The 25,611-nt window shown below is 45.3% G+C and overlaps 1 protein-coding gene across 1 annotated transcript in view; it reads right to left on the minus strand.

Moving 5' to 3' along the window:
• The window catches only part of LOC132449031 (tyrosine-protein phosphatase non-receptor type 4-like), a 34,339-nt gene that overhangs the window by 7,922 nt on the left and 806 nt on the right, over positions 1-25,611 (minus strand). The window contains 20 exon segments of the mRNA XM_060040614.1: positions 1,145-1,206; positions 1,664-1,754; positions 3,828-3,994; positions 5,718-5,874; positions 6,297-6,353; positions 6,586-6,669; positions 6,985-7,144; positions 9,509-9,673; positions 9,935-10,069; positions 10,373-10,441; positions 12,447-12,619; positions 12,705-12,768; positions 15,754-15,842; positions 16,071-16,158; positions 16,734-16,854; positions 19,271-19,323; positions 19,566-19,610; positions 22,836-22,914; positions 24,960-25,002; positions 25,089-25,196. Coding sequence (XP_059896597.1) covers positions 1,145-1,206; positions 1,664-1,754; positions 3,828-3,994; positions 5,718-5,874; positions 6,297-6,353; positions 6,586-6,669; positions 6,985-7,144; positions 9,509-9,673; positions 9,935-10,069; positions 10,373-10,441; positions 12,447-12,619; positions 12,705-12,768; positions 15,754-15,842; positions 16,071-16,158; positions 16,734-16,854; positions 19,271-19,323; positions 19,566-19,610; positions 22,836-22,914; positions 24,960-25,002; positions 25,089-25,196 — 2,010 coding nt within the window.

Genomic DNA, 25,611 nt, shown 5'->3' on the forward strand with positions numbered 1-25,611 from the left:
CTTAAACATTGTACGTGCTTTGACTTGAATTAAGAGAGGAAGAAAAAAAATAGACAGTGAGAAAGAAAGAGGAAAGATATTTAAAAAAGCAGCCAGATGGACATTGCACTGGACTGAGGCAATTCCCCAACCCTCTGTCCCACTTCAAATAAAAGACAACACTGTGGTTTCATATGGCGGCTTGTTTACATGCCACGTAATGCATATAAAAGCAGCTATCTAGACAAGACTCCAACTCATCCTTATCACGTGAACGCCTAACAATAAACACACAGACAGGACAGACCAAAGACCTGTCGAAGCTGGCCAGAGAGGGATTATACACACACATTCACACACGTTACAGTGTACACATATCTGCCATCTCCAGTCACGCACACACTTTGTTGCCTTGACGATGGCCACTGAGAATCTCAGTTGCTGTGCGTTGGATGTCAACAATTGGCCAAATAAGGACAAAGATCTGACAGGTCGGACTCCGCTTCCTCTACCGATGCGCCCGTCTCCCGAACATTGTCATTGTGTCCGTTCATTTTTGGTGATGGTGTATTTCCAAGTCATTAGGCTCAGGCACTTATTTCGCTAGCGAACAGCGCAACACACGGGCGAGGAAAATGAGCATGCCACTGGCTTTCCCGTAGCATCTTAGCGGCTCTGTGTCTGTTTGTTTGTTGCCCGGTAACACTCGTCCTCTAGACTCAACTGTTTCCCCAATGATTCACTGGCACCCCTCGTGTGTGGCAGCTGAGTAGGGAAGCATGTCAGCTTATTTATAAACACAAACCAATGGACGTTATTAAGTGGAAACTACCCCAATAATGGATCAAGGAATCATCACTGCAAATTCTTATCTTTAAACATTTCACAAGAAGTGGATCTTCTGCATAGAAAAGTTTGTCTATAAAAAGGAACAATACATTAATAAACAATGCAAGAGGAGGAAATGACAAAGGGAGCTGAAGGTGTGATTAAGTCATCATCACTGTGCAAAAACACCTTAAACCGCATAGTCACCTGAATTAATGACTCCCTTTAATAGAAACAATTAAAACCTATGATTTAGCAACCAAAGATAGTGATAACAACATCCAGGAGAGAGACAGAGACAGGAGAGAGACAGAAAGAGAAGGAGAAAGAGACTCACGTTGATGTAATTTGCATTGATGTAGTCATCTGTGCTTTTCAGAATGACCCGCGTGGCATCGTCTAGAGACAGATATAAAAAGTATCAGAGAGAGATTGATATAAATATATTGTATATAGACCGCAATAAGCAACATAAGGTCACACACCTCTCCATACCAATAATGTAAATACATAGAAATGCATCATGACTACCGTAGTATATTATTTCTAGTATAGATATTTCTTGACAAGACAGTATACTAATCTAGACAGTACATTAGTGTCTACGGGAGGGACAAAGTACATAAAGAGATGTCTAGTGAAGACAGTATACAGAAGAGGTCAACTATACAGTCTAGACAATATATTAGTGTGCTTGGGACTATGCAAAATGAAGAGATGTCTAGTGAAGACAGTATATAATAGAAGTCTACGACAGAGTCTAGACTGCATGTTAGTTGGTTGGGGCGACCATCTACAGTAGAGAGATGTCTCTGTAGTCAGTATAAAACAGTTATTCTAGGGGGTGACTACGTACAGGGGGAGATGTCTCTGTAGCGGTTCTTGGAGACGTTCTGAGGTAATTTGGCACACAACATGGTCATCCCGGGCCTTTTCCGGTACAGTTGCTGCAGAGAGAAACACATTAAAAGAATTTGTTAACAATGTCATGAACAGATTTATTTTTGTAGTCATCTATTTTCCCTCATTTCAACCCAGATCATTCACAGAAGAGAAGAAAGTCTAAGTAAGGGATAATGCCCGACGAGGTGTCCATTATGAAGAATTAATGGTCTTCGCGGAGGCAATTCATTCCTGATAATGGACACCTCGAAGGGCATTATCCCGCTTATACCATCGTCACTTGCCGAAGAAAATAAATGAATACCATTCATTATCATTACCCTCCCGTTAGGTTCTTATGCAACGGAAACGTTGCTCACTCCTCCAGTAAATAGGACGGACCTTAGCTACGACTTGGCAACGGGAGGTATTCTAGTCCGCTCAGCTATGAGCCAGAGAGCTAACGTTATGCATTGCACATATTAATAATTCGAAATTCGTCCCAGCCTTTAAACCACAGATACTCCGGGGTCTATAACATACAACCGCGTTGTCTGATGACAGTTTAATTCATTTTTCACAATTTACCAGCCCTAAAGCTGAACAGATAATTTGACTGGAACTACTTAGCAGGTGTCCGTATATCAGGGGTTAATGCACACCCTGCAGCCAAACAGAATCGAGTATTCCCCCAGACCATGGTATAAATGAAAGTTGCATTGAATTGCAGTGAACACTATACACTTCCATGTGCAACTAAATGTTTAGTTTGCAAGCAAGTCACTTTGGCTCTAAGTGTCTGCTAAAATACTTACACACAGCCAATACCGTTTGAAATGTTTTATCTGACTAAGTGCTATACTCTTTAAGAGATGCTATTGGAAACTATTTGTGATTCTCAAATCTGTAAACAGTCATCCAAATCAGTTTGGAATATGCACCATTTGACTCTACTTCAAATGCACAAGAACAGATCACAACCTACATAGGTACCTACATAACCTACATAGTAGGTGACCTTGGGTGTCTTAGGTGACCTTGGGTGTCTTGAAAGGCGCCTCTAAATTAAATGTATTATTATTATTATTATTACATAATCCTATTTGTATGTGCATGTAGGTGGTGCTCAGCTGCTGTACCATGGTGCGAACCCGTACATGTCATACATTGCCCTTGCAGCGCTATATATATTGTTGCCATGTGCCAATATACAGTATCAATTATGCAAACATGTGATGATAGGAGAGCGCTTGTGTTTGCGTACATGTGCTTGAACTTGTCACTGTAAATGGTTAGCCACATGCGTGCAGGTTTTTTATGAGGCGTCAACCCCGTTCTGTGTTTGAGTTTTGTGTGTTTAGAGAGTGTGCGTGTGTACGTCTAGTGTGAGTATGTATGTGTGTATGTCAGCTTAACATTCCTCTGCACTAAGAATCCAGAGGGATGTTCAAACAGGAAGTGGTTAAGTGGGTCTGATAAACGACAGGAAGTGGCAGGAATGTGGAGGAGGAAATCATGTGACAGATCTCTGTCTCTCCTGTCACGCTGTCACACAGAGACCAGCAGAAGCTGTGTGTGCGTGTGCGTGTGTGTGTGTGGAATATGTGGCAGTGTTCTAGACTGCTCCATAACTTTCCGGCCGGGTCAGTCAGAGAACACATGTTCACAGAAAGATGAACTTACTAAATGACAAAATAGCTAGCTATCTAAAGCCCTATTTCTACTGGACCAAAAACCCACCAACACCCACTAACATTAGCCGTCGTCTTTACAATAAAATGTTACAATCGGCATTCAGTCCAGGGACCAATGGCTCTGCACTAGTAGCAGGTATTTATCGGCTCCAGTCCGATATAATTATGGAAAAATGGCAGATGGGTGGACATTTTTCCTTTTCCAGTACGATGATATCACAATCTTCAAATTGTGAAAAGTCAAAAGTCAAACTGTCTCAGTATGGTTCTACTTGCGAAGCAGAGATTGACCAACTACTAAACGAAGTAACTAGTTAACTAACACATTCAAAGGGGTAGTCTAGTCTTGTCTACATTGAAGTGTAGCAGCTTGGCGTCGCTGCCAAAGCGTTCTTTCAGGGATGAATTATGTTGGTTAACTTGTTAGTTAATCACTAGTCTTACATCAAACTGAGCCAGCAGGGCTCCGCTGATCAGGCCTTCCTTCAGGGCCACCATGGAGTCCCTCCAGGCGTGCTGGTCCGTCTGCCCCGGGTCCAGGGCCGACTTCTCAGGGATGTACTGGAAGTCTGGCTCTGAGTCCGCCTTCTCCTCCACCACGTCATAGATCGCTGTGAGACACACACACGAGAACCTGTCACCCTCTCTGCTGATTGGACTTGATCTTGAGTTTGAATCCAAGCTGCTAACCCCTTACCCATGCCTTGTTGACTTTGGATTAAAGTGTGCACACAAAATGAAAATAAATAAAGTGGAAAAAAACGTGAAAGCACGGTAATGGAGTCCTTAAGTTTTCCGGTAAATGATAGAGCTCTGACTGTGTGTGTGTGTGTGTGTGTGTGTGTGTGTGTGTGTGTGTGTGTGTGTGTGTGTGTGTGTGTGTGTGTGTGTGTGTGTGTGTGTGTGTGTGTGTATTTGAAATATGTGGCAGTGTTGTATGTAGGTTAGCTGCCTTCCATTTTTAATTTTTCCATTTCCCACCAAGAAAGGCTGAATCACAAGATGCCCTGAGGATTTCTTTCCGTCAGTGGGCTGAAATATATTCATAGTTTAATTATGTCAGCTCAAACTACTTTATAATAAAAACCACCATGCATATTGCAGTACAAAAAATGCTTATATGTGCATATGGCATGTCACATATGTGCTGGTCTGCATGACAGGATAAATTGCCCACACCTCTGAATGACCCAGTTAAAAAGCGAGCATTTCAATCTGTGACCCGCTGAACACATCGTTTATCCTCCGACATTTCCCTGGTTTCCCATCCGCTCAGCGCACAGTACCGGAGAGGGAAGTAAGACTGAAGTACGTCTCGTGGGATTTTAACAGCCGTATAACTCAGAGCCCAGAGAGATTTAGAAACTACCTGTGAAACTTGTTATGAGTTATTAGGGAGCTCATGTATATACATACAAAAATAATCCATACTACTTTATGGTCTATCCACTTTAAACTGATGAAATGGAAGAAAATACAACTCGACCAGATGACGTATACACTTTGCAGAAGTGCTCCACTATTGATTCTAGGCTATGACCTCCAAGTCTCTAAATTAATAAAACGTAAACCTGAAGAAACTCCCTGACCATTGAAATGAAAGCGTGAAAAAGGGAAAGAACGACGGAAACAAAGATTGTAATAGTGAAAGAAAGAGTGAATTACTGAAATACTGAAGGAAGGAAAGAAAAAAAGAAGGAGAGAAAGAGGAAAGTTAGAAGGAAAGTAGTGAAAGAATGAATATGAAAAAAATAAAATGTATGTTTTACAATCTAGAGCCGAGGGCCAGTAGAGAGAGGAACTGGGTGGAGTCTGTGAGTGGGTGGAGTCTGTGAGTGGGTGGAGTCTGTGAGTGGGTGGAGTCTGTGGGTGCAGGGAGGCTGAGTGATGGAGACCTGTCGTGGGCGGGGTATAAGAAGGTTTTGACGCCGTTCAAACATTGAGATGTATACATAAAGGCAGCATTGACTGTTTTGGCCAGTTGCTGCGATACATCAGTTGCCATATTGGAGGGGCCAAGACCGGCATGCAAACAAACAGGCCTACAAGTAGACAGGGAATCCATGTTTGGTATTTTTAAAAACACTATAACGTAGACATTTATCAATCAATTTCAATGAGGGGTTTTTATTCAAAGGTTTATGATCTACGTGAATAAGAAAAAGAGGCATGTAAAATATTTATTATAGGATTGAATTTGTGTATGAAATGAACTCATTGAAATCCCATAAGAAATCTAAATGTGAAGATGAATGTCAGCGTGTGCATGTGTGCATGCATAACATGAATAACTTCGATCAATAATAAATCAGTTAAAATGTCTGGGCCACCAACCGTTCGGCCTGACCAATAGGATGAGCTCGCCCGAGTGGCTCTCACAGCTGGCCTTGATGAACATGACCACCTGGTCGTGGGTGTGGTCCGAGATGTCCCGCCCGTTAATAAGGACCACCTGGTCGCCCTCGTTAAGGCGTGGCACACAGAGGTCAGCCTGGAGAGAGGGGAGGGAGGGAGGATGGGAGAGAGAGAGGGGAGAGAGGGAGGATCAGAGAGAGAGAGAGAGAGAGAGAGGGCTTTTGTGTTTAGAATTCTAAACAACACAGTGGAAATTTACACAGATGGAGTAATGAGTGATAAACGCACATATTGAGACATGTTTTTAGGCCGAAATTCTCAAAAAAGGGGGGGCGATGGTCAAGAGAAGCATGCTCAAAAAGCTCAGTCTTAAAAACACATTGTCTCAGTGCCACATCAGATCAAAATGTCCACAATTATTTGAAGCAACAAAGTAGCGTTTGAGTATTTGTTTGGACTCGTGTTCATTAACGGGTGTTACCTGAATACACACAGGTGTTATGAGGTGTGTGTGTGTGAGCGTGAGCGTGAGCATGTGTGTGTGTGTAGTGTACATACTGATGTGCCAGGAGCAACTCTTGACACGATGATTGGCATCTTCTGGTCTGCTCCGCCCTGGACGGAGGAGGGGAAGAAAATAAGAGGGGAGAGGAGGGAGAGGGAGATAAAACAAAAGAAAGTTCAATGACAACCACAATGTTTATCACAAAAAAGCAGAAGAAAATGAAGAACGCTCTCTGCCACATCGTGACTGAAGAGTAGCACAATGGACAGAACCGCAGTACAATCATACACAAAACCATGTTATATTTATATATGTAATCAATGGAAGCAGCCTGCCGCTGACCTTGACGTTGAAGCCGAAGCGGCCGTGCTCGTCGGGCTTGATCTTGATGAGCACCAGGTTGTCATGGGGAACCACTCCGTTCAGCTGGGGGAGGAGATGCACAGCGTGATTACGTGATCCCCCCACACAATAACACGACACGCACACATACATTTCTCTCTACCCCATGCTGACACGGAGCAACACTGACTCTTTGCACTAGAATGCGGGGGGCGTGATTACTAGGACCAGTCTCTCAATCCACGCCGCACCGCAACCACACCACACCACACCACACCACGACAACATCTCGCGCGCACTGCACAAGACCAGCACGACATTATGGAGATGCCTTTCAAAAATCAAGTGGGGGAGGTTTGGTCTTGATAACAACAGTATGTGTGTGAAGTGGGGACTGACCGTGGTCTTGTCGGTGTTGACTGGCACGTCGTACATCTCGTTGAGGTGGTTGTCCAGCAGGCTCTGCTGGGAGTGGGCCTGGATGATCTGGCTCAGGGTCTTCCTGCTCAGCTGCTTTGGGGGCAGAGCGGGGGGAAGGCCGTCCACGCCCTCGGGAGACCTGCCGCGGCGGAGGGGCGAACGCAGTTGGATAACAGTTACCTTCGATTACTTACAAATGCATCCTTCAAACGTGTGGGAACACCGAACAAACGGAGGGCTAGCTGTATAACTAGATCAATTACTAGCACTCCCTCGTAGCAGTAATGCTATAGCTCCGTGGAGCTAGCTGTGACGCTAAGAAGTGAGGAAATAGAAGATGGACTGATAAGAAAACAAAATAGACAAAAAAAAAAAGTGAAAGAGAAGCAGAGAAAGAGCGGGTGGATGGTAATGTGTTTCTCGAGACGCATTGAGCTCCCGAGTAGGGTAAGGGCTAAACAAAGCTGGTTTCCCCACTCGCCACACATTCAGAACGCGTGTGTGTGTGCGTGTATCTTCACTCTGCAGGGGGTTTGGGCATCAGTCAAAGCACATCGTCTTTGTTTGGGTTGCGACTGCTGGTGCCACTTTGTGTCTGACACACACACACACACACACACACACACACACACACACACACACACACACACACACACACACACACACACACACACACACACACACACACACACACCCTCTCTCGCTCTCTCTCTTAAGGGTTTATTGTGGGTCACAGGGAGGTCAGGTTTCAGTCGAAGGGTAGATCTCAGCAGGATAGACCTGCTGTCTGGCCGGGATTGCCCCCGCCAGCCTCCCTAGTCAAGCAACACACACAGCCTTTAATATTGTATGCTTCCACATCCCTGTCTGGCCCACGGGCTGGGACACACACGCACAATGTCTCACGCAGGACTGAGGTAGGACGGCTATCAGTTCTTGTGAACACTCTTGTCTTTAATCGTAATTAATGGATAATTGATGAATAACGGCGTCTATGAAGATAATTTCCTTCCTTTCTCGCTTGTTTTACCTTCAAAGCGCTATCACTCTGTGATGCCTGTCTTTGTTGTGGTGCATTCGTTTTGTGAGGCGTTTGCACAAACGTTCAATAAACACACAGAAAACTAATAGCATATTTGTTCGATAGCTGTACGTTCTTCTGCGTTGATCCACCCAGCTGCCGATCACAGATACATTTCTTCCAGAGGGTCTGCCGCTCCTCACATTTATGCGTCCGAACACCGTATGAAACATTGATGGTCGACCGGTCGAGTGTTGGGCCTACACGGACGCTGTAGGAGCACTTTATTTACCCCCCCCGAACCTCGGAAGCACAAATGTTGCGTGAAACCGCGACTCGGCCCTCTCTCCCTGCCCCGTGTCCTCGTTTCCCCCCCTCTTCCCATAGGTCAGCTCACAAAGCGATCCTCCGTACCCTCCTCTGCCGCTCCCTCTCTCACAGACACACGCACTGATGCACTAAGGAAAACACCCAGGCGAAAAGGAAAAAGCACATCCTCGCTCTTCTTCAAACAAAACATCCTACCTTTTTATTGTGAAGTAGTCTTTGCTAATCTATAACAGCTCATTTGCGATCTGTGGGGGGGTGGGGGTTGTAAACAGAAATACACCCCGACACACTAAGTGTTGGCCCAGCCCGGTCATATAAGCCCCGTCTCTGCTACGCACAGTAAACACATTTTACTGGCCCGCTTTTCAAAGAGTTCATCTTTCCATACAAGCTTGTTAAACGGTGCAGGGAGAGGGTGTGAACTACTGGCTAAAACCACAGACAGGCAATTAAAGACTAAAGCTATCCCAGACACACACACACACACAGACAGACATGCAGAGACACAGTCAGACAGAGGCACTAAAGCTGATCAATTCAACAAGGGTAATTAAAAGGATGGGAGGGGAGGGTATGTGGTTTGAGAGAGAGCAAGAGACAGACAACAGGCAGCGAGAGAGAGAGAGAGAGAGAGAGAGAGAGAGAGAGAGAGAGAGAGAGATAGAGAGATAGGAGTGAAGAGATAAAGAGCGGTAGCAGAGAGGGAGAGAGAGAAAAAGCACAAATAGAGCTAGAGAATGAGAGAGGGTGAGGAAGAGACACACACACACACACAGAGTGAGAGGAGAGACAGAGAGCAAGAGAGAGAGACCTCATTTACGAGGAAGGTTTCTTTATTAGTGGAAATTCACCACAGGGCCACCAGAGTGTCTTTATCTAGTTTAGTGAGTCACAACTGAGACCCTGGAAGGTTTAGACCAGTAGCCAGAAAACAAGGGATTCATAAAAGAGCTGGAGAAGCCATATGGAAAACAAAATACAACCAACAGCTTTTGCATGCTCTTTAAGAGCCCGTGAAAGAACTCGGCCGTAAAAGCGAAACCGCTAAACGTCTTGGTGGTGACTGCGTCTGGACCTGCAGCCGACACACGCTACGCTACGCTACCCTCAACTGAGCTAAGCTAAGCTAAGCCACTCGTGTGGCAAACGTACGGGGTGGAGTCGAGGCTGATGCTGTTGGCCTGCGTGGACGAGGCAGACTTGTGATTGGACGAGAAGACGGGCAGGCTGGGCGAGGCGTGGATGACGTGGTCCACCAGGTGGCCCACAGACGAGGGGCGCATACGAGTGCCCTCCTGCACGAACAGAGAGTTCCTGCTGGGCCAATGCACGCACGCACGCACGCACGCACGCACACGCACGCACACACACACACACACAGGGCAAATATGTTATGTTAGGAACTGAAACGGTAAATCTCTGGTGACGGTTACCATATATTATCGTTTACTTGATTAGGACGCTGGGTTTTTTAATTCAGCACATACAGCGTCTCCCCACAGCTTACTCGAGGAAGTCAAGTAATTAAATATGAATATCTACTATAATAATGATCAATTTGTTGTTTTTCAGACTCACTGGATGGGCGTTCCAGGCGGGGAACGAGTGGGCAGGCTCTGGGTCTCCAATCTCTCATCTGATAGGCTGGTTCTGCTCACCGACTCCCAGTCAGTCCCGTCCACAAGCTTCCTAGCCAATGGCTTGCTAGGAGACCTGCCAGGGGCAGGTAAGAAATTCAATCTATGATCCAAATAATGTGGTTAAATCCAGACACTTAACATGAAATAAGATAAGATTACTTTATACTATATCAGAGTACATATTAAAGAGTTTGAATATATATATTAAAGAGTGACAAATCAAAAAAAATAAAGAATAGTAGAAGAAAATATAGACAGTACGGGCTAAATTATATTGAGAATACTGTATATCATTGGCGATTTAATCGTGTGTCTGAAGGGAAGTGTCCAATGGATAGCATCAAGTGCTGTCTAGACATAATCAGGTGGCATTTACCTTGCAAAGACCCGGTCTTTGATGCCCTTCTCCTTCCCGTACTGGACAGACTGTACCTCTGTCCGACCACTGCAAAGAGACAGAGACAGAAATATGGACACAGGGAGAGAGAGAGAGAGAGAGAGAGAGAGAGAGAGAGAGAGAGAGAGAGAGAGAGAGAGAGAGAGAGAGAGAGAGAGAGAGAGAGAGAGAGAGAGAGAGAGAGAGAGAGAGAGAGTCAGATACAGAGAGACAAAGAGAGAGAGAGACAGATACAGAAAGAGAGACGGAGACAGGTAGATAGACAGAGAGAGAAAGACAGAGAGAGAGAACGAAAGGGACAAATCAGTTTGTAACAATCCACAGATGAAATACACTGACAATCCAAACATCCTTGAAGGAGCTGATTGATTAGGAAGGTTCAAAATAGGTGAGACACTGGGACAGGATAGTGCAGTGGTTACAGGGTGTTTTACGTCGACTCCCAGCCAGGCGTACTGTGATCCCCAAGGTTTACTGCACAGCCCACCTGACGGCATTCTTAAGCAACGATGGGACCAACACCCTTGATCTACCCCACTGGCTGCTCCTCATCTGTGCTGAATGATTGATGAAATAGTAAGATGGCTCTTCCTTGAATGCCTTCGGAAACGTCAGAGAGCCCCCTTGGATCATTTTAATCACAGAATACATCGTTATATTTTTGTGTCTCGAAAAAAAGTGTAAAAGTTCTCCTCTTTCCCAACTGTCATAACCACAACCATAAGCCGCACAACAGCCAGGCTCTTATCCTGTGTCCTTGAAAACAACGGCCTTGGCACATTGGCCAGAGAAGCAAACGAGTGTGTGAATAGAATCCGATTTTAATAGTTGAAAAGGAATGACAAAACGAAAGAAAGAACAGGAAGCGGGGAGCGGCGCCTTTAGCGCTCGTCCTCAGAGCCGCGCTGGTCCACCGCTCAGGGGCGAGCCCCTGGCTGTGGTGGGAGGGAGTGACATCACAGCTCCCCCGCCTCCGCCACGGTTAAATAATACATCACAAGCCCTCTAGACTCCCGCCTGATCCCTCGCTCTTGGCCCAGAGCGAGAAAAAAGGTAAAATACTTAAAAGGTATTTCCTTTTTCTTCCTCTTTTGTCTCCGCGGAGCAGAGCTGTCGCGAGGCGGTGTCAACACTGCGCTGAAGAGAGCGACCCGTGGTTGAAGGTTGATGGTTGTTTTGATTCAAATGCTCTGCCTCTTAAGCCACGCCCACAACATAACATCTGTCATCACCTCCCAAAAAGCAACAAATCAAAAGTTGCACATAACATGTCCATATTTTTCTGTGTGTTGAATGTCCTCACACACCACTAGGTGTTTTTGTACGCGTGTGTGTGTGTGTGTGTACGAGTAGGGGTGTACGTGTGTGTGTGTGTGTGTGTGTGTGTGTGTGTGTTCATGCGTGAGTGAGCAAAAGTCTCCAGCGGTGTTGCTTATATGTACGTGTGTGGTACACACACACACACACACACACACACACACACACACACACACAACTTGAAGCACGCATAAACAGTGCTGATGTCTGCGTGCGCGGTGCCAATGTGCGTGGGTGCTGCCGGGATATGTCACCAGAGAGGGAGTTCAGCGTGAGCCCTGATTCCAGCAGGGCTGCGGTTCATGCATTCCATAGCCTTACACAATGGCGGAACAAAACAAGATAGCAAGCCACCGTGCGCACGAGCCACATGTTTGTTGGCATTCTTGTGAGCGCAGAAACAGTTTTCAGTCTGCAATTTGTAGCCATCCCACGGTCTGGGCTTCATGGTACTGGTGCTTCTGTTGTACACAATGAAATATGTACTTTCTATTATTAAGTCAGTTGTTAGGGTCCTTCCTATATTGAGTCTGAAGCCATCCATGAGCTAATGCCATATCATCATATAAAATACAACATAGCATGGCCAGTGATCATTTAGACTTGACATCAACATCACTAAAAAGATATAAATCCATTTTTTGGGTGATGATTGCAGCTGTGGAGACATACATGGGAATCACTGTCCCATTGTGTGTGTGTGTGTGTGCTCGTGTGCGTGTGTGTACGTTCCTACCAGTATCTGAACTTGGAGCCAAGGGTGAAGTAGTGGGTAAAGAAGTTCTTCTGGGGGGGAACGGGGCGGTCCAGCCTGAAGAAGGTGTGGTGCTCCACGCAGGCCTTCCACAGGTTCTTACAGGCCCGGTAGTTCACCATGTTGAAGCCCAGCAGCGTCTCCCGCGTCTCGCTCTGCAGACGTAACGGAGACGGGTCGGTCAGCTCTTGTTGATGTCAATAACATCGTCATCATGGTGTGATTGTGACTGTTACATACCGGCTCTCTTCTCAGCTGGACAAAGAACTGTTTGCACTTAAAGGAGATCTTCACGATTTTCAACCTAAGAAAGAAAGACACGCGTACACACAGACACAGACACACACACACACAGGGGTTAGTTCACTGCCACTTTACGGAAACACAACAGGGACTCGGGGTACAGTTTGGATGTAGGAGTCATGTGTTTTTCCATCATGTGTGCGTGTGCCTGCGCGTGCGTGTGTGTTCGCAAATTAAACCACAAAAGCTATAACTGGTTAACTGGTTCGCTCTGACAAAAATAAAAACACGTGTGCGTGCAATGTGGGTCATTAAATAGTGCTATTTGTGCTGTGATGTTAGGCCACACCGTGGAGGCTAATTTTGTTAGCATGGCCTGCTTAATCCTGAGGGGTAACCCTACGCCACTTCCAATCAGAACCCATTATCTTCAGCTAAGACACCAGCTCCCCCCCCCTGACCTTCCCCGATGAACCCAGGAGGTCTGCAGTGTATTCTAGTTCCCACTTAAAACCAAAAATAAGCATGACAACCTTTATCGCTTGTCTCTAATTCTATTTGCAATATTGTACCCGCTGGTATAATATTGACGTTACAAGGCGGGCAGGACAGAGTAAAGGTTAGGTTGCATGACCATCTATCTACTCCCTTATAATCCCTTCTGCATTCACTGGACGTCTTTTGGATAAAGGTGTCAGCTGAATGAGCACATAGAATAGTAATATCTAACTAATATTGTGGTACAATCTTATCTATTTATTATTATTTTATAAGAATGAGGTGCACGCACACTGCTGTGTGCTATTTAGGTCTATCAGGAGCTTGCTAATTAGTTAAAATGAGTTCAGCTGATGCATGGTCAGCTGACCATATCTGTGCTCTATGTATATGCTTGAGCCACTTTTGAACGCCATTTGCTGAGGAAGACCCAGCCGGGTCGAAACGTTGCAGCACCATTAAACATATGGGAGATACAGAAGTGTGTGGGCACCTCATTCTTTTAAGTTGTATCCAGCCCTTTTGCCCTTCACCTCACCGGTGGGGATGTGCTCCCTACCACTACTGCTCTATGAAATACTACATTTGACCACAATATTACGACTACCACTGCAACGTCTCTTGCTGCTGCTGTATCTACTGGTGTTCTTTGTGCTGTCACTGCTCACTTAAGCAGCATGAGCTGGATCGAGGGCAGATAATACGTATGGCATCACAGTTTAGTACTTGTTGTATACACATACATATATACACACAAACACACATATACATACATATATGTGTATATACAGATTACACGCAAAGTGTTTCTTTCATACACACAAACTGACATGCATACACACAGACACACTTTTTCTGTCTCCCAAATACACATACTGATGCATGCACACACACACACACACACACACACACACACACACACACACACACACACACACACACACACACACACACACACACACACACACACACACACACACACACACACACACACACACACAGGTCTGATGAGCTGTATAATCCCTCCTACAGCTCTCTGGCGGCTGTGACTCATTCCCCTGCAAAATTTATTACACATACACACACACGCACACACACACACACACACACACACACACACACGCTAACCCTGCAAAAATACATTACACATACACACATTCTAACCCCGCAAAATATATTACACACTAAACACACACCCTACAAAATGTACTTTACACACACCCCCTACAAAATGTGTTGTACACACACACACACACACACACACACACAAACACACACACACACACACACTCTATTACCCCTGCAAAATATACTTCACATTCTCCCTCACCCAACTCGAAAATAAACCATCATTTCAAAACAGACACACGCATACATTGCGTGCACTCTCACATGCACGGTGTGTGAGTCACATGACAGTGTTGCACAGAGCATCTCATTAGTCAGGCTGCTCTGAACGCAAACACACAGCAATAGGAGAAAGACCCACAGAGAGAGCGGGACAGACAGAGGGAGAGAAAATATGAATGTATATAGAGAGGGGAGAAGAGAGAGAAGAGGGAGAGATTTTGGTGAATCTGCATCACAAAAGACGGAGCGAGAAGAAAGAGTGAAGGAGGAAAAGAGCGATCAGGGATAAGAGGTTAAGAGTGAGAGAAATCACGAGAGGTTGAGTGAGGTAGTGTCGTGCGTTCGCCGCTGACGACAGTGGACAGCTGTCCGGGTCCCTACTCGTGGCCTCCTATTTTAGACACACACCCAACCAGACACAGGAGCAGCTGGCGGGTGTGTCGACACGTGTTCTAATGTGTATGTGTGATAGTCTGTCTTAATGTGTACCCTTGTACACACACGTGTGCCTGTCCTTACATATGGATGCGTGCAAGCTTTATGTCTGTGTTCCTGTATGTGTTGAGCCCACAGGGGGGTGTGTGTGTGTGTGTGCGCGCGCGCGTGCGTGCGTGTGCGTGTGCGTGTGCGTGTGTGTGTGTTGCTGGTCCTCATGTAGTGTCTGAAACACATTAACACCCAGACAACAAGCCTATATCACTGAAGTTTATCACGTATATACTGTTTACCACTAAACAGACCAGTCAGTAGGTGTGGACGCGTCACCGGTTCATCGACAAAATTGGGGGACGTTTACTAGTATAATACTATGGTATGGTAATAAAGTAATGGCCCTACAGTACAGTAAAAAAAAAAAATCTGAAAGAATTATCAAAAACAGTTGTTGTCCCCTTGGAAACCACATGCACCATGTAGAGATGAGACATCTCCATGGAAAACGAGTGTACCGCGTACATTTAGAGACAAAGCCTCCTGTATCCCCATGGTAACATGTTCATCACCCGATTCACTACAGGATAAAAAAAGACCAGCTGTGTGTTTTAATGTGGTGTCATAATCCATAATCTGCCAATGTCAGACTCCACAGATTACACTGTGCGTGTGTGTGTGTGTGTGTGTGTGCGTGTGTGCGTGTGCGTGTTTGTGTGAGAGAGAGAGAGTGTATGCTTCCATTCGTTGAAGTTTGTGTATTACTCACCAGGGGAAATAGTTGATCCGTACCCTGTTTTTATAAATCACAACACCGGCTGACATCACACCAATCAGGATCTCTGTGTTGCTCTGGTCCTGGGATAGAGGAAGAAAGAGAGAGAGATGAGGGAGAGAGGAAGAGTTTTGACCATGTATTACATTCATAACACCCAGACATTCCTAATCACATGACCGACCCATGTGACCCGAAGTGACCCGTGGCTTTTATGACTTGCAGCCGTGCTTCGTACAAACATAAAATATACCACCAGTGATGACACACACACACACACACACACACACACACACACACACACACCTTACCCTTGCATAGTGCAGCTCGACCCCGTAGAGCTCCAACGTGCGCGCTGTATTGAGATAATTAAACTCTGACTGGGCAGGCGAGAGACCACTGAGAGACAGAGAGCGAGAGATAGTGTACGGAGAGAGAGAGATGGACAGGCAGATAGAGAGGCAGAGGGAGAGAGATAGTGTAGGGAGAGAGAGAGATGGACAGGCAGATAGAGAGGCAGAGGGAGAGATGAGGTAGGGGAGGAGAGAGATTTTAATACAAACAGACAGATGTTTGTTTGGACACGTCTTTATTTGGATGCATGTGTGTGTGCAGGCATGTGTGTGTACTTACATGTGCGTGCAGGTGTGTGTAAATGCAGGTGGTGCATGTGCCGTTGTGTGCAGTTGTATGGGCAGGCTTGGGAAAGTGCAGGTGTGTGTTTATTCATGTGTGTACATACACGTTTGTGCAAGTCTGTTTATGTGCAGGTGTATATAGGGTTGTGTGCGTGCATGCATGTGCAGACGTGTGTAGGTGCATGTGCATGCAGCTGTGTGTGTGTGTGTGTGTATGTATATGCAAGTGTGTGTATTGTGCATGTGTGTCTGTTGTGTACGTGTGTGTATATAGTGTGCATGTGTGTGTTGTGTACGTGTGTATATGCGTGTGCAGGTGTGTGGGTCCAGGGGTACCTGTGCTGCTGGTGGTGTTTGGTGACCTCCTTGTGGAAGTCCTGGGGCGGGCTTGGGATAAAGAAGAACTCCGACAGGTAGCCAGGAGCGTTCTCACTCTCACTGTAGTCCCCCAGCTCAGCTGCACGCACAGACACGGATGTCAGGTTATACCGTCTTAGTTGGCCGTACAATCAACTTTACATTGGTATTGCGTTGTCTAATGGATACTAGTACATTATTTCCTTTTTTTGCAAATACTATATATCGTTAATGTTCTGTTCAAATGTCAAGGTAAATGTGGCAACACATTTGTCATGGTGGTAAATCATTTTTTAAACCAATGGAGGCAGAGAGATTATCTACCTGACATTTTATAAGACACCTCAAATCAGGGCACTAAGACATGCACGGTTTGAGTGAGAGAGTGTGAGAGAGAGTGAGAGTGAGAGATATATATATATATATATATATCTCTCTCCACACATGTCCCGGCAGAAAGTGGTCATGAAAATTGATCATATGGGGGCTGTCATGTGTGCCAACTTAATATCAGAAGGTCTTCCTGGTCATAATAAAAGTACTGCGTTGGTAGCGTTAGATGTAATGCGTAGCAATGTCTGACTACTTGGTGAGATGTATGGACAGAGGCTTTTGCAGAACATCAATAGAGCCAAGAATAGCGTGAGCCATATTGCCGCTTACTTTGAGCACCGGCTGATATTAAACATTAAGGATCCACTGCATTGGTTAGCGTTGAGTGGGCTTTGATCGCATTGGTCACACAGTGTGTGTGTGTGTGTGTGTGTGTGTGTGTGTGTGTGTGTGTGTGTGTGTGTGTGTGTGTGGGTGGGTGGGTTGGTGTGCGTGCATGCGTTTGTGTGTAAGCATTCCAAAGACGTTTATTGGTAATAAACAACATTTCGATTTTAAGATCATCTACACAGGGTATTAGCACAGATGGCCTCAAAAATGCTACAGTATCTCTTAAAAAATGTGTAAATAAAACTAGAGAAATGCTAGTTTTATTACACAATTATGCATCAGTTCAAAAGTATTGCACAGTGCTACAAACAGGAAGCAGTACAGAGGATGTGTCCTTATCTGAGCACTGTAAAAGACAATTGTTGCTAGATATATACAATATAAAGTGGCAGTGAGTGGCGCTGCCTCCAGCCTTTATCTGATTATTATTATTAGTACCATAGGAAAGTTTAGTACAGAGTCTCATGGTGTGGATATTAAGAGTAGTAGATGTGGGCCTAGACAGAAAAACATGATATTTAATTCTAGCGATTGTGCAATGGTTGGTGTCTTGTTCTTACTGAGTAAAGCTCATTCGAGACGTACAGGGTATGGATTCCTGGTTTCCCCCGATGACACATAACAATATCCCTCAGTGTGGCTGATATCCGTATCAGGTGTGAGTTCTCTAAAAGTGAGCTGGCATCAGAAAGGTGGCTGGTGTTCCACAACTACACTATTGCTGTCAAGGACTCTTGTGCAAGGCACTGAACACCAAGCATGGTTGTAAGTGTGTGTGTGTGTTTTATTGTGAACGTGCATGTGTTGGTGCATGCGCGTGCGTGCATGGTTAACATGTGTGTGCGTGTGTGCTTTGGTTGCATGTGCGTACGTATGAAGCATGAGTTTTAGCTGTGTGTTCGTGGTGTGGTGTGGTGTGTGAGTTCACACAAAATGTGTTGACAGATACCATATACTTCACACGCGGTACATGGCCAATATGGGAGGTGCTGAATTGGTAGCTCGCTGTATAAACGCACAGGCCTGAGTTTAATTTGGTCGGGCCTGTGAAAGACAGGCTTTGGTGTGGAGATGTTAATACGATCAGCGCGGGGGCTGCAGCGCAGGCAAAATTAATTAGCACAGTAGCAGCTGCTTCAAACGCTTTCTCTCCCCAAAGCAAACATTTATCTTCATAATCGAGACTGGCGCAGAACTAAGTGACAATGCTTAAATGGACACAGGAAATGTAGGAGTGTGTGTGTGTGTGTGGATGTGTGTGTGGTAGGATATGTCAAGATGTTTGCGATCCAGTTCAGTTCAAATCCTCTCTCTGACCTAAATAGCAGTGAAATTCACCGTGAAACGTTCAGAGAGAGCGAAAAAGAGAGGGAGGGGGGAGCGAGTGAGCGAGAGATTTTGTATAGATTGAAAAGGTTACATAAAAAGACAAAGAGCGAGAGGAGCATAGAATCACTGTCCAGGAAACAGACACAAGACACAGTCAAGACCATGCTAGTGAGTCATCCAGCAGGACAAACAGTCAGACAAGGGGACAGCCAGACAGCCGGGAGGTAACCAAGACAGAAAGACAGACAGACAAATAGACAGGAGCCAGCCAGCTTAGAAAAACAGACAGAAAGCCCGACAGACGGAGAGCGGGACATGCTCCCAGTGGGGGGGTCATCGTTCAGCTTTGTGTGAGGCCATTACCCCCCGTAATGCCAGGAGAACCTCTGTGCAGAACGCTAGTCATATGGCAGCTAAGGCGCCATGCCGGCTAACCCTGGATGTCCCGGACCAGCGGTACTTACACTGGACTGCATAGGAGGCCAGGAGAGCTGCTGTGTTGTGCGGACAGGGTAATCTGTAGAACAAACACACACACGCACACGCACACACACACACACACACACACTAGAGTGAGTACAGCATAGTGGATCGATAGAGAAACTATTGAAAGCGGTTAACAAAGAAAAAAAAGAGTTGTATTTTCAAACTGAAATTTGTGATATATACGTATATAAGTGCTATTCAAGAATCATGGAAAACGTGCTCAGAAAACCTTATTATAGCCGCTGATAGCCAACGGCGCGCTAACACCCTCACCTTCCAGTCAGAATATCCTGCTTGATCTGAAGGAAATACTGGTATCTGTTTGGAGGAAAGACACAGCAACGTCAAGTTGTCATCCTCAAAAATCATTCCTATAGAGCTGGGTGAAAGACAGTGGGAAAAATTTAGTATTTATTTGTCAAATGTGCAAAACGTTTCATAGTACGTTTCATTTGACAATTTATTTTAAATTAGACCATTTGTTTTGAATTTACTGAACATCCCATGTCCTCATGGCAATTTGTATTTTTCCTGTTCTCATGTCATTGTTTTGTCCTACGTTGAATGTGAAAGATTATAAAAAAGAATAATCATTACTTTGAAACTGGAGGTTGCGGCGGCGAACACAAAGGGTTCAAAGCTTGTCGAGTTGAAGTGGCCATAGGGGGCGGGAATCAAACCCAGGGCTTTTCAGTTGGTGGTCGCAACTGTACCCTGACTCTTTACTATTCAGTCATTTAGCAGATGCTAATGTTTGTGTTTTAGTGAAAGGTAGTTCATTAAGGGGCAGGATTTGGTTAGGGTCTCTTGCTTCAGTATGCCTACAGGCATACTGTAGGCAGGGTCGGGCGGGGGGGGAGTGGTACCCAAAACCTTAAGGCTGGTAGGCAGATCCTCAGCAGAGCTATGAGCAGATCTCACGACGCACATTGCCATATATTCATCTTCATATCCGACTCAACGTTCCGGGCCTTGGAAGATAAAAGCTTTGAACCCCGCCATACGGACCCTGTCAACAAGCGGCGGTCTGAGAGGCAGAGCCGCGAGCGACAGAGGGAAGAATTCCCGCGGGGCCATATGTCGGTGGTGTGCGGTGACGTCAGGGCCCGTGAGTCACACGGCCCTCGCTGTCACCCTCGTCGTCGCCTTGCTTTACTCATTCCTCAGAAGCCTGACGTTATTCATGCAATACCGCCGAACACGCGTTCAGATTGAAATCATGAGGAAAGACATGCTGAGTCTATGGGGAAGCCCCGAACCCACTGACCATAACAGAGTTCAGTTACTCAACATCCCAGCTTTTCTCAGTTATGCAACCTCACTTAGACTTCTTTTGAAGTCAGGCCAGGGATTCTTCTGTGGGAATTAAAGAACTAGCTTTCTTGATTTTGGAAAGAATCGTTTTTTTTTATTATTTCTGTTCATTTCTGTTCATTTTCAACAAGTTTAAGACTTATATGGGTATCTAGCAGGGATGGAAATTAACACCCGCCACACGCCATTTGCGGGTGGATTTGTATGGTGGCGGGTGAATTGTGTCACATCACCCGCCACTGTGTCTGGTAATACTTTCCAGTCAGGTCCGATCAAATTTGCATATTTAACACATTAGTCATACGGCGCCGCACAGTTCCACAACCATCACTGTCAACATCCGGCCCCCTTCTTCTTCTACGCCTCTCTTGCTGAACTGCGACTGTCAACATCCGGGATAATATACCGGTAACAGCTCTCAAGTCTCACGCATTCGGCGTGAGACACAATTCAGAAGAAGACGATGGGTGTCTCGCATAGACGTCGTCATAGTCTTGCCGTCCCTCCCCGTTCTGTGAATGGTTCCCCATCTCAGGCGAAAATCGGATCCATGGAATCCAGGCTGCCTCGCAGCGCGAAATGAAATCGCGCACAAGGCATCATGGCTGTAGCCAGGCTATTTCGGAGGCGGGACACGTTCAGAATTCCATTCATAAATTAACAGACGTGACTGTGACGTGGCTGGCTGGCTGGTTCTGGAAGTGTCCATGGTAAGATTTGTGTAACCAACGAGAGAGAGGTATGATCAGTTAAGCATGACGAAGGAGAAGTGTATGGAAGTAAATGTGTGCCATCGGATTTTGAAAAAAAAAAGCCATTGAATTCTAAGCACTGAATATTTATGCATTGAAATAACGTGTCTGGAATTGAATTTCAACGTAATCAATGTCCCCACGTTGAAGTTTTTGATGTTGAATCTTTGATTTTGAATTTTTAACATTGAAAAATAAAGCTGAATAGGAGTTCAATTCAAATCGAAACTGCCTTTTGAGGCAGTGTTTTTTCTGAATATTAGTGTTAAGGGCCAATAATGCTTTCCATCCCTGGTATCTAGGATGGGCTATATAGAACAAATATTTATATCTATATATTTGGCAACCTCAGGAGGCAGAGAGAAGGAAAGGTTTCATTCTTTCAAAAACTATTGCCCTTTGTGTTAAAATGTCTAATTGTTTCCGGTTTTGTTGATCAAATCTCCCAGTGGACGGCACCACGTGGGTTTATTTAAGTGATTATACATCTTAAAGCCAGCATTACTTAATCTGCCCAAGTATGTTGATCCTATTAGATAGAGAAGCTGATATCGCTGAGAGCCAAACTGTATGAATGGCTACTAAAACACACAATGGCTTTGCTGTAGGGATACAAACATAAACTACTTTAAATGATAAAACGTCCATTCTTCACCACAAACTACAATAAAAGAGCTCTATCACTACGAACGTTAAAAGTAATGGTTGTACACGGATAGTGGAAGAGGTTTGATACACCTCACACTCATGATGTCAAGTGCCTTGGGGTTCTTCAAAAGCGCTATCAATTAAATGAACCATTAATTATTATTATTGTTCAAATTAATGTTGCTGGTTTTTAGCACTGCTTTGTGAGACTAAATTGGCTCCACCAAACGAGACAAAGGGGGAAAATTAGTCGGTTGCTGTTTTTGTTTTGGTGACTATTCTCGTGCCTTCCTCGAATCCCAAACCCGATGCCTAAAGACCGTGGAGCCTCCGTCAAGTCAGCGAGCTGCCCGGCTTGACAGCCTCGCAATAGCAGTCTGAAGGTCAGTCTGAAAACTACTTCAGCTCTGAGAACAATACGCTCTTTCACTGGACCGTGAGTGGTTTCACTTCTCATCCACTGATTGTGTTACAAGGAACATCTCCGTCTCGTCGCCCATTCCTCATGACATCATCCAGCGACCCGGTTTTTTAGGGTTGAAAAATCTTGCAAACCCAAATTCCTTGCCCTATGATATCAATGTCCAAGCGGAGTTTTCCCATTGCACCCACTAGTTAGGAGTATTAGCTTCAAACCATTCAAGCAGGCACATAGCTTGTCAGTCATCTCCAAATACCCCCAATTAGACCCCAGGGGACCCCCAGCATGGGAAATGAAAAACATCATTAGTGTCAACAGATTGGACGTGTGAAAATTGGTCCTATGGGCCAGATTGTTGCATTCATATCCCTGTGTGTCTGTTTGTAGTACCCAGTCACGTGGTATTACCGTGTGTATTCTTCCTGAAGTTTGCCGGGGTCAGTCACAAAGAACTTGACTCTGAAGCTCAGGTTGTGTGGAGACCCTCCTAGAAAAACAAAAAACAATAAAAAATAAAACCAAAACACAAGTACATTTTCTGTCTCAACCTGCCTCAAGTGGACTATTGTAGAGAATCAGGATAATTCCTCTCAAGAGAGAGACTAGGAGCTGAACTAAATGTGTTAAAACATGTATTTCCATGTTCAAGTTCCCAGCATGTTTACGTCTACACATATTTCCCAATAATCACAATTGAATGATCAATCCTCAGAAATGTGACGTCAGGCAATGAAACTCTTGTAAAAAGTTCTAGGATGTACATCCAAAAGAAAATTGGCCATGACACGGAGCTGTAGATATTTTCATTTAGAAATATAGACAGGTTTCTGGGCAGCGTCTCAGCAGATTCAAGCACACAACCAGGGGGCATAAAGCAGAGACAGCAGAGAGACAACCTTTAAGATGGCAATAATTTGTTGTGCTGCCAACGGCGCTAATCCCAAAAGCCAGGGATAGTACATTTTTAACATACCATGTAGTTCATTCCCTTAAATAAAACTAAGACAGCTATGGATCCAAGACTGGATCTTTAACAGACTGGTCTTTAAAAAGGGAGGATTTGAGTCGATAGACTATGCTTTGTACGCACGTCAAATTTATTTTGTAGAACATTTTAAAAATGATTTAACAATAACAATACTACAGTAGACTGTTTAATAGTCACTGGCAGGTGAATGAATGAAGAACTGAGACACAAAAGCCACGTTTGGTTAGGGTTTTGAATCACTCAGTTAACTAAAGCAAGCCTCCTAACCTTTTCTTAGAATAACAAGACGGACAATTGTCATTTATTTATGCAGCGAGTCAGTGATATTGGAATGACACTACAAACAAACATCAGCTGTGTTACATAATAGTAAGATAAACACATTCCCCTCTGGAAATAGCAATGCAACATTACATCATCAGGCTAATCAGACTAAACGTCCGCTTGACAACACGGCTGTAGTCGCAAAAGGTGACACCAGTAGTTTATGGCAGCAAAACGGTTTATCACCAACCACGTTTGTAAAGGGGAAACCCTTCTATACTCCGCTTGGGAGCCAGGTCATACTACATTGCGATAGTCAACAGTGCAGTGAAAGGTGTTACTGTTAACCACCAAAACAGAAGAAGAAGAAGAATCTACTTCAAGCCAAGCACGGGCCTCTAACTAACACCAGAGCATGTTCTATCACACAATGTCTCCACATGAAAGAGGACCATCGCGGAGCCGGGAGTTCAGCCATTAAATATGCATGTCCGCATTGGAAGAAACCCCTTGAGGTTCACCCACAGCATGTCAGAATCTATCTGCAGACCAAATAAACGGCTCGCCGGGTCAATCTCTCGGCAATGAAGCCGGGTTGAAGCGGAGTTCACTGCAAGCTGGGGAGGGGGGGGGGGGGGGGGGGGAGGGGGTTGTGTCGATCCGGCCCACTCCGCAACACTCCTGTGATGTTACACATTATACTACTCAGGAACAAACCTAGCAACCCGGTTGAAACTGAGTTTAATCATCGCCCGGGGGGGTTGGACTGTATTTTAAATATGTCTCAAAAAACAACTGCTGCTCATGGGCCGCGGTGGCTAGTTAGTTACTGGATTGTTTAAATTCGACTGCAGGCCGTGGAACCGGCTTAGGGAGAATTCAGTATGACTGTCGGACCTGCCTCACAGCCTCCTCAATAATCTCCGAGATGATTAAACGGAGGGGAGACGGAGGTCATATGCAGCTTGAAGATCGAGGCGGTGGGCGGTGGTGGTTGTGGTGTGGTTTGGTGAAGTGGAGGCAATGTGTTGTGCCAGTGCGGTCAGGGGTAGATGACGTGTGACCGACACGTGGTGGCGGTGAATGTGATGCGGAGGAACTGGGATGGACCCGAGGTGGAGGTTATACAGAGCTTTACCGGAATTAACCGTGTGTGAAGGGTGAGCGGGAGGGGGCGGGCTGGAGGTGGCGGTGAGGGCAGAGATATCAGGGGGGTGGTTTGAGGTGCAGGTGTGGTGGTGGGGTGCAGGTGGAGGTCATGCTCGGTGGGGTTCACCTACTTTTCAACTGCTTCCTGATGGGCTTGCTTGGGTCGAGCCAGCGCTGTAAAACATTGACAAAGAGACTTTAGAGAACAGTTCGTCCACGACACACACTCGGTGTACACACAAGCGCAAACAGAGGCTGACCAGCGTGTCCGAGGAGTCCTCCGCCAGGTGAAGACCAAAGTAGTCCCTCTCTGTCAGCTCCAGGTGTTTGAAGACCGCGTCCAGAAGCACCTGGCCCAGGTCACATTTCTGCAAGAGAACATTGAATCACTTTTATCACTATATAATCATCACTTCATCAATTGATTTCCAGATCAAGAGTTTGAAGGCAAGAGGACTGAGGGATGGATGGACATGAGAGGGATGGATGGACAAGAGAGAGATAAAGCCGACAACGAATCGTGACCTAAATCGATTACAATTAATAACAAGCCGAGTCTTTCAGTTGCACATACATGTACACTGACTTGGCGCTATTTCCCCAAAGGATTACATTGCCAAGTGTTTTGTGGATGCCCAATACTGGACCAATTTACATGCTTGTTTTATCTTTGACATACCGCGCTCCAAGACTCTCTCACAAACAAACACAAACAAAGAGACACAACACACATTTCCTGTCTTCCCCCGTGATACACTTTTCCATGTGTGTCACGGGGGACTC

The sequence above is a fragment of the Gadus macrocephalus genome, chromosome 20, assembly GCF_031168955.1.
Source record: "Gadus macrocephalus chromosome 20, ASM3116895v1".
Lineage (NCBI taxonomy): Eukaryota > Metazoa > Chordata > Actinopteri > Gadiformes > Gadidae > Gadus > Gadus macrocephalus.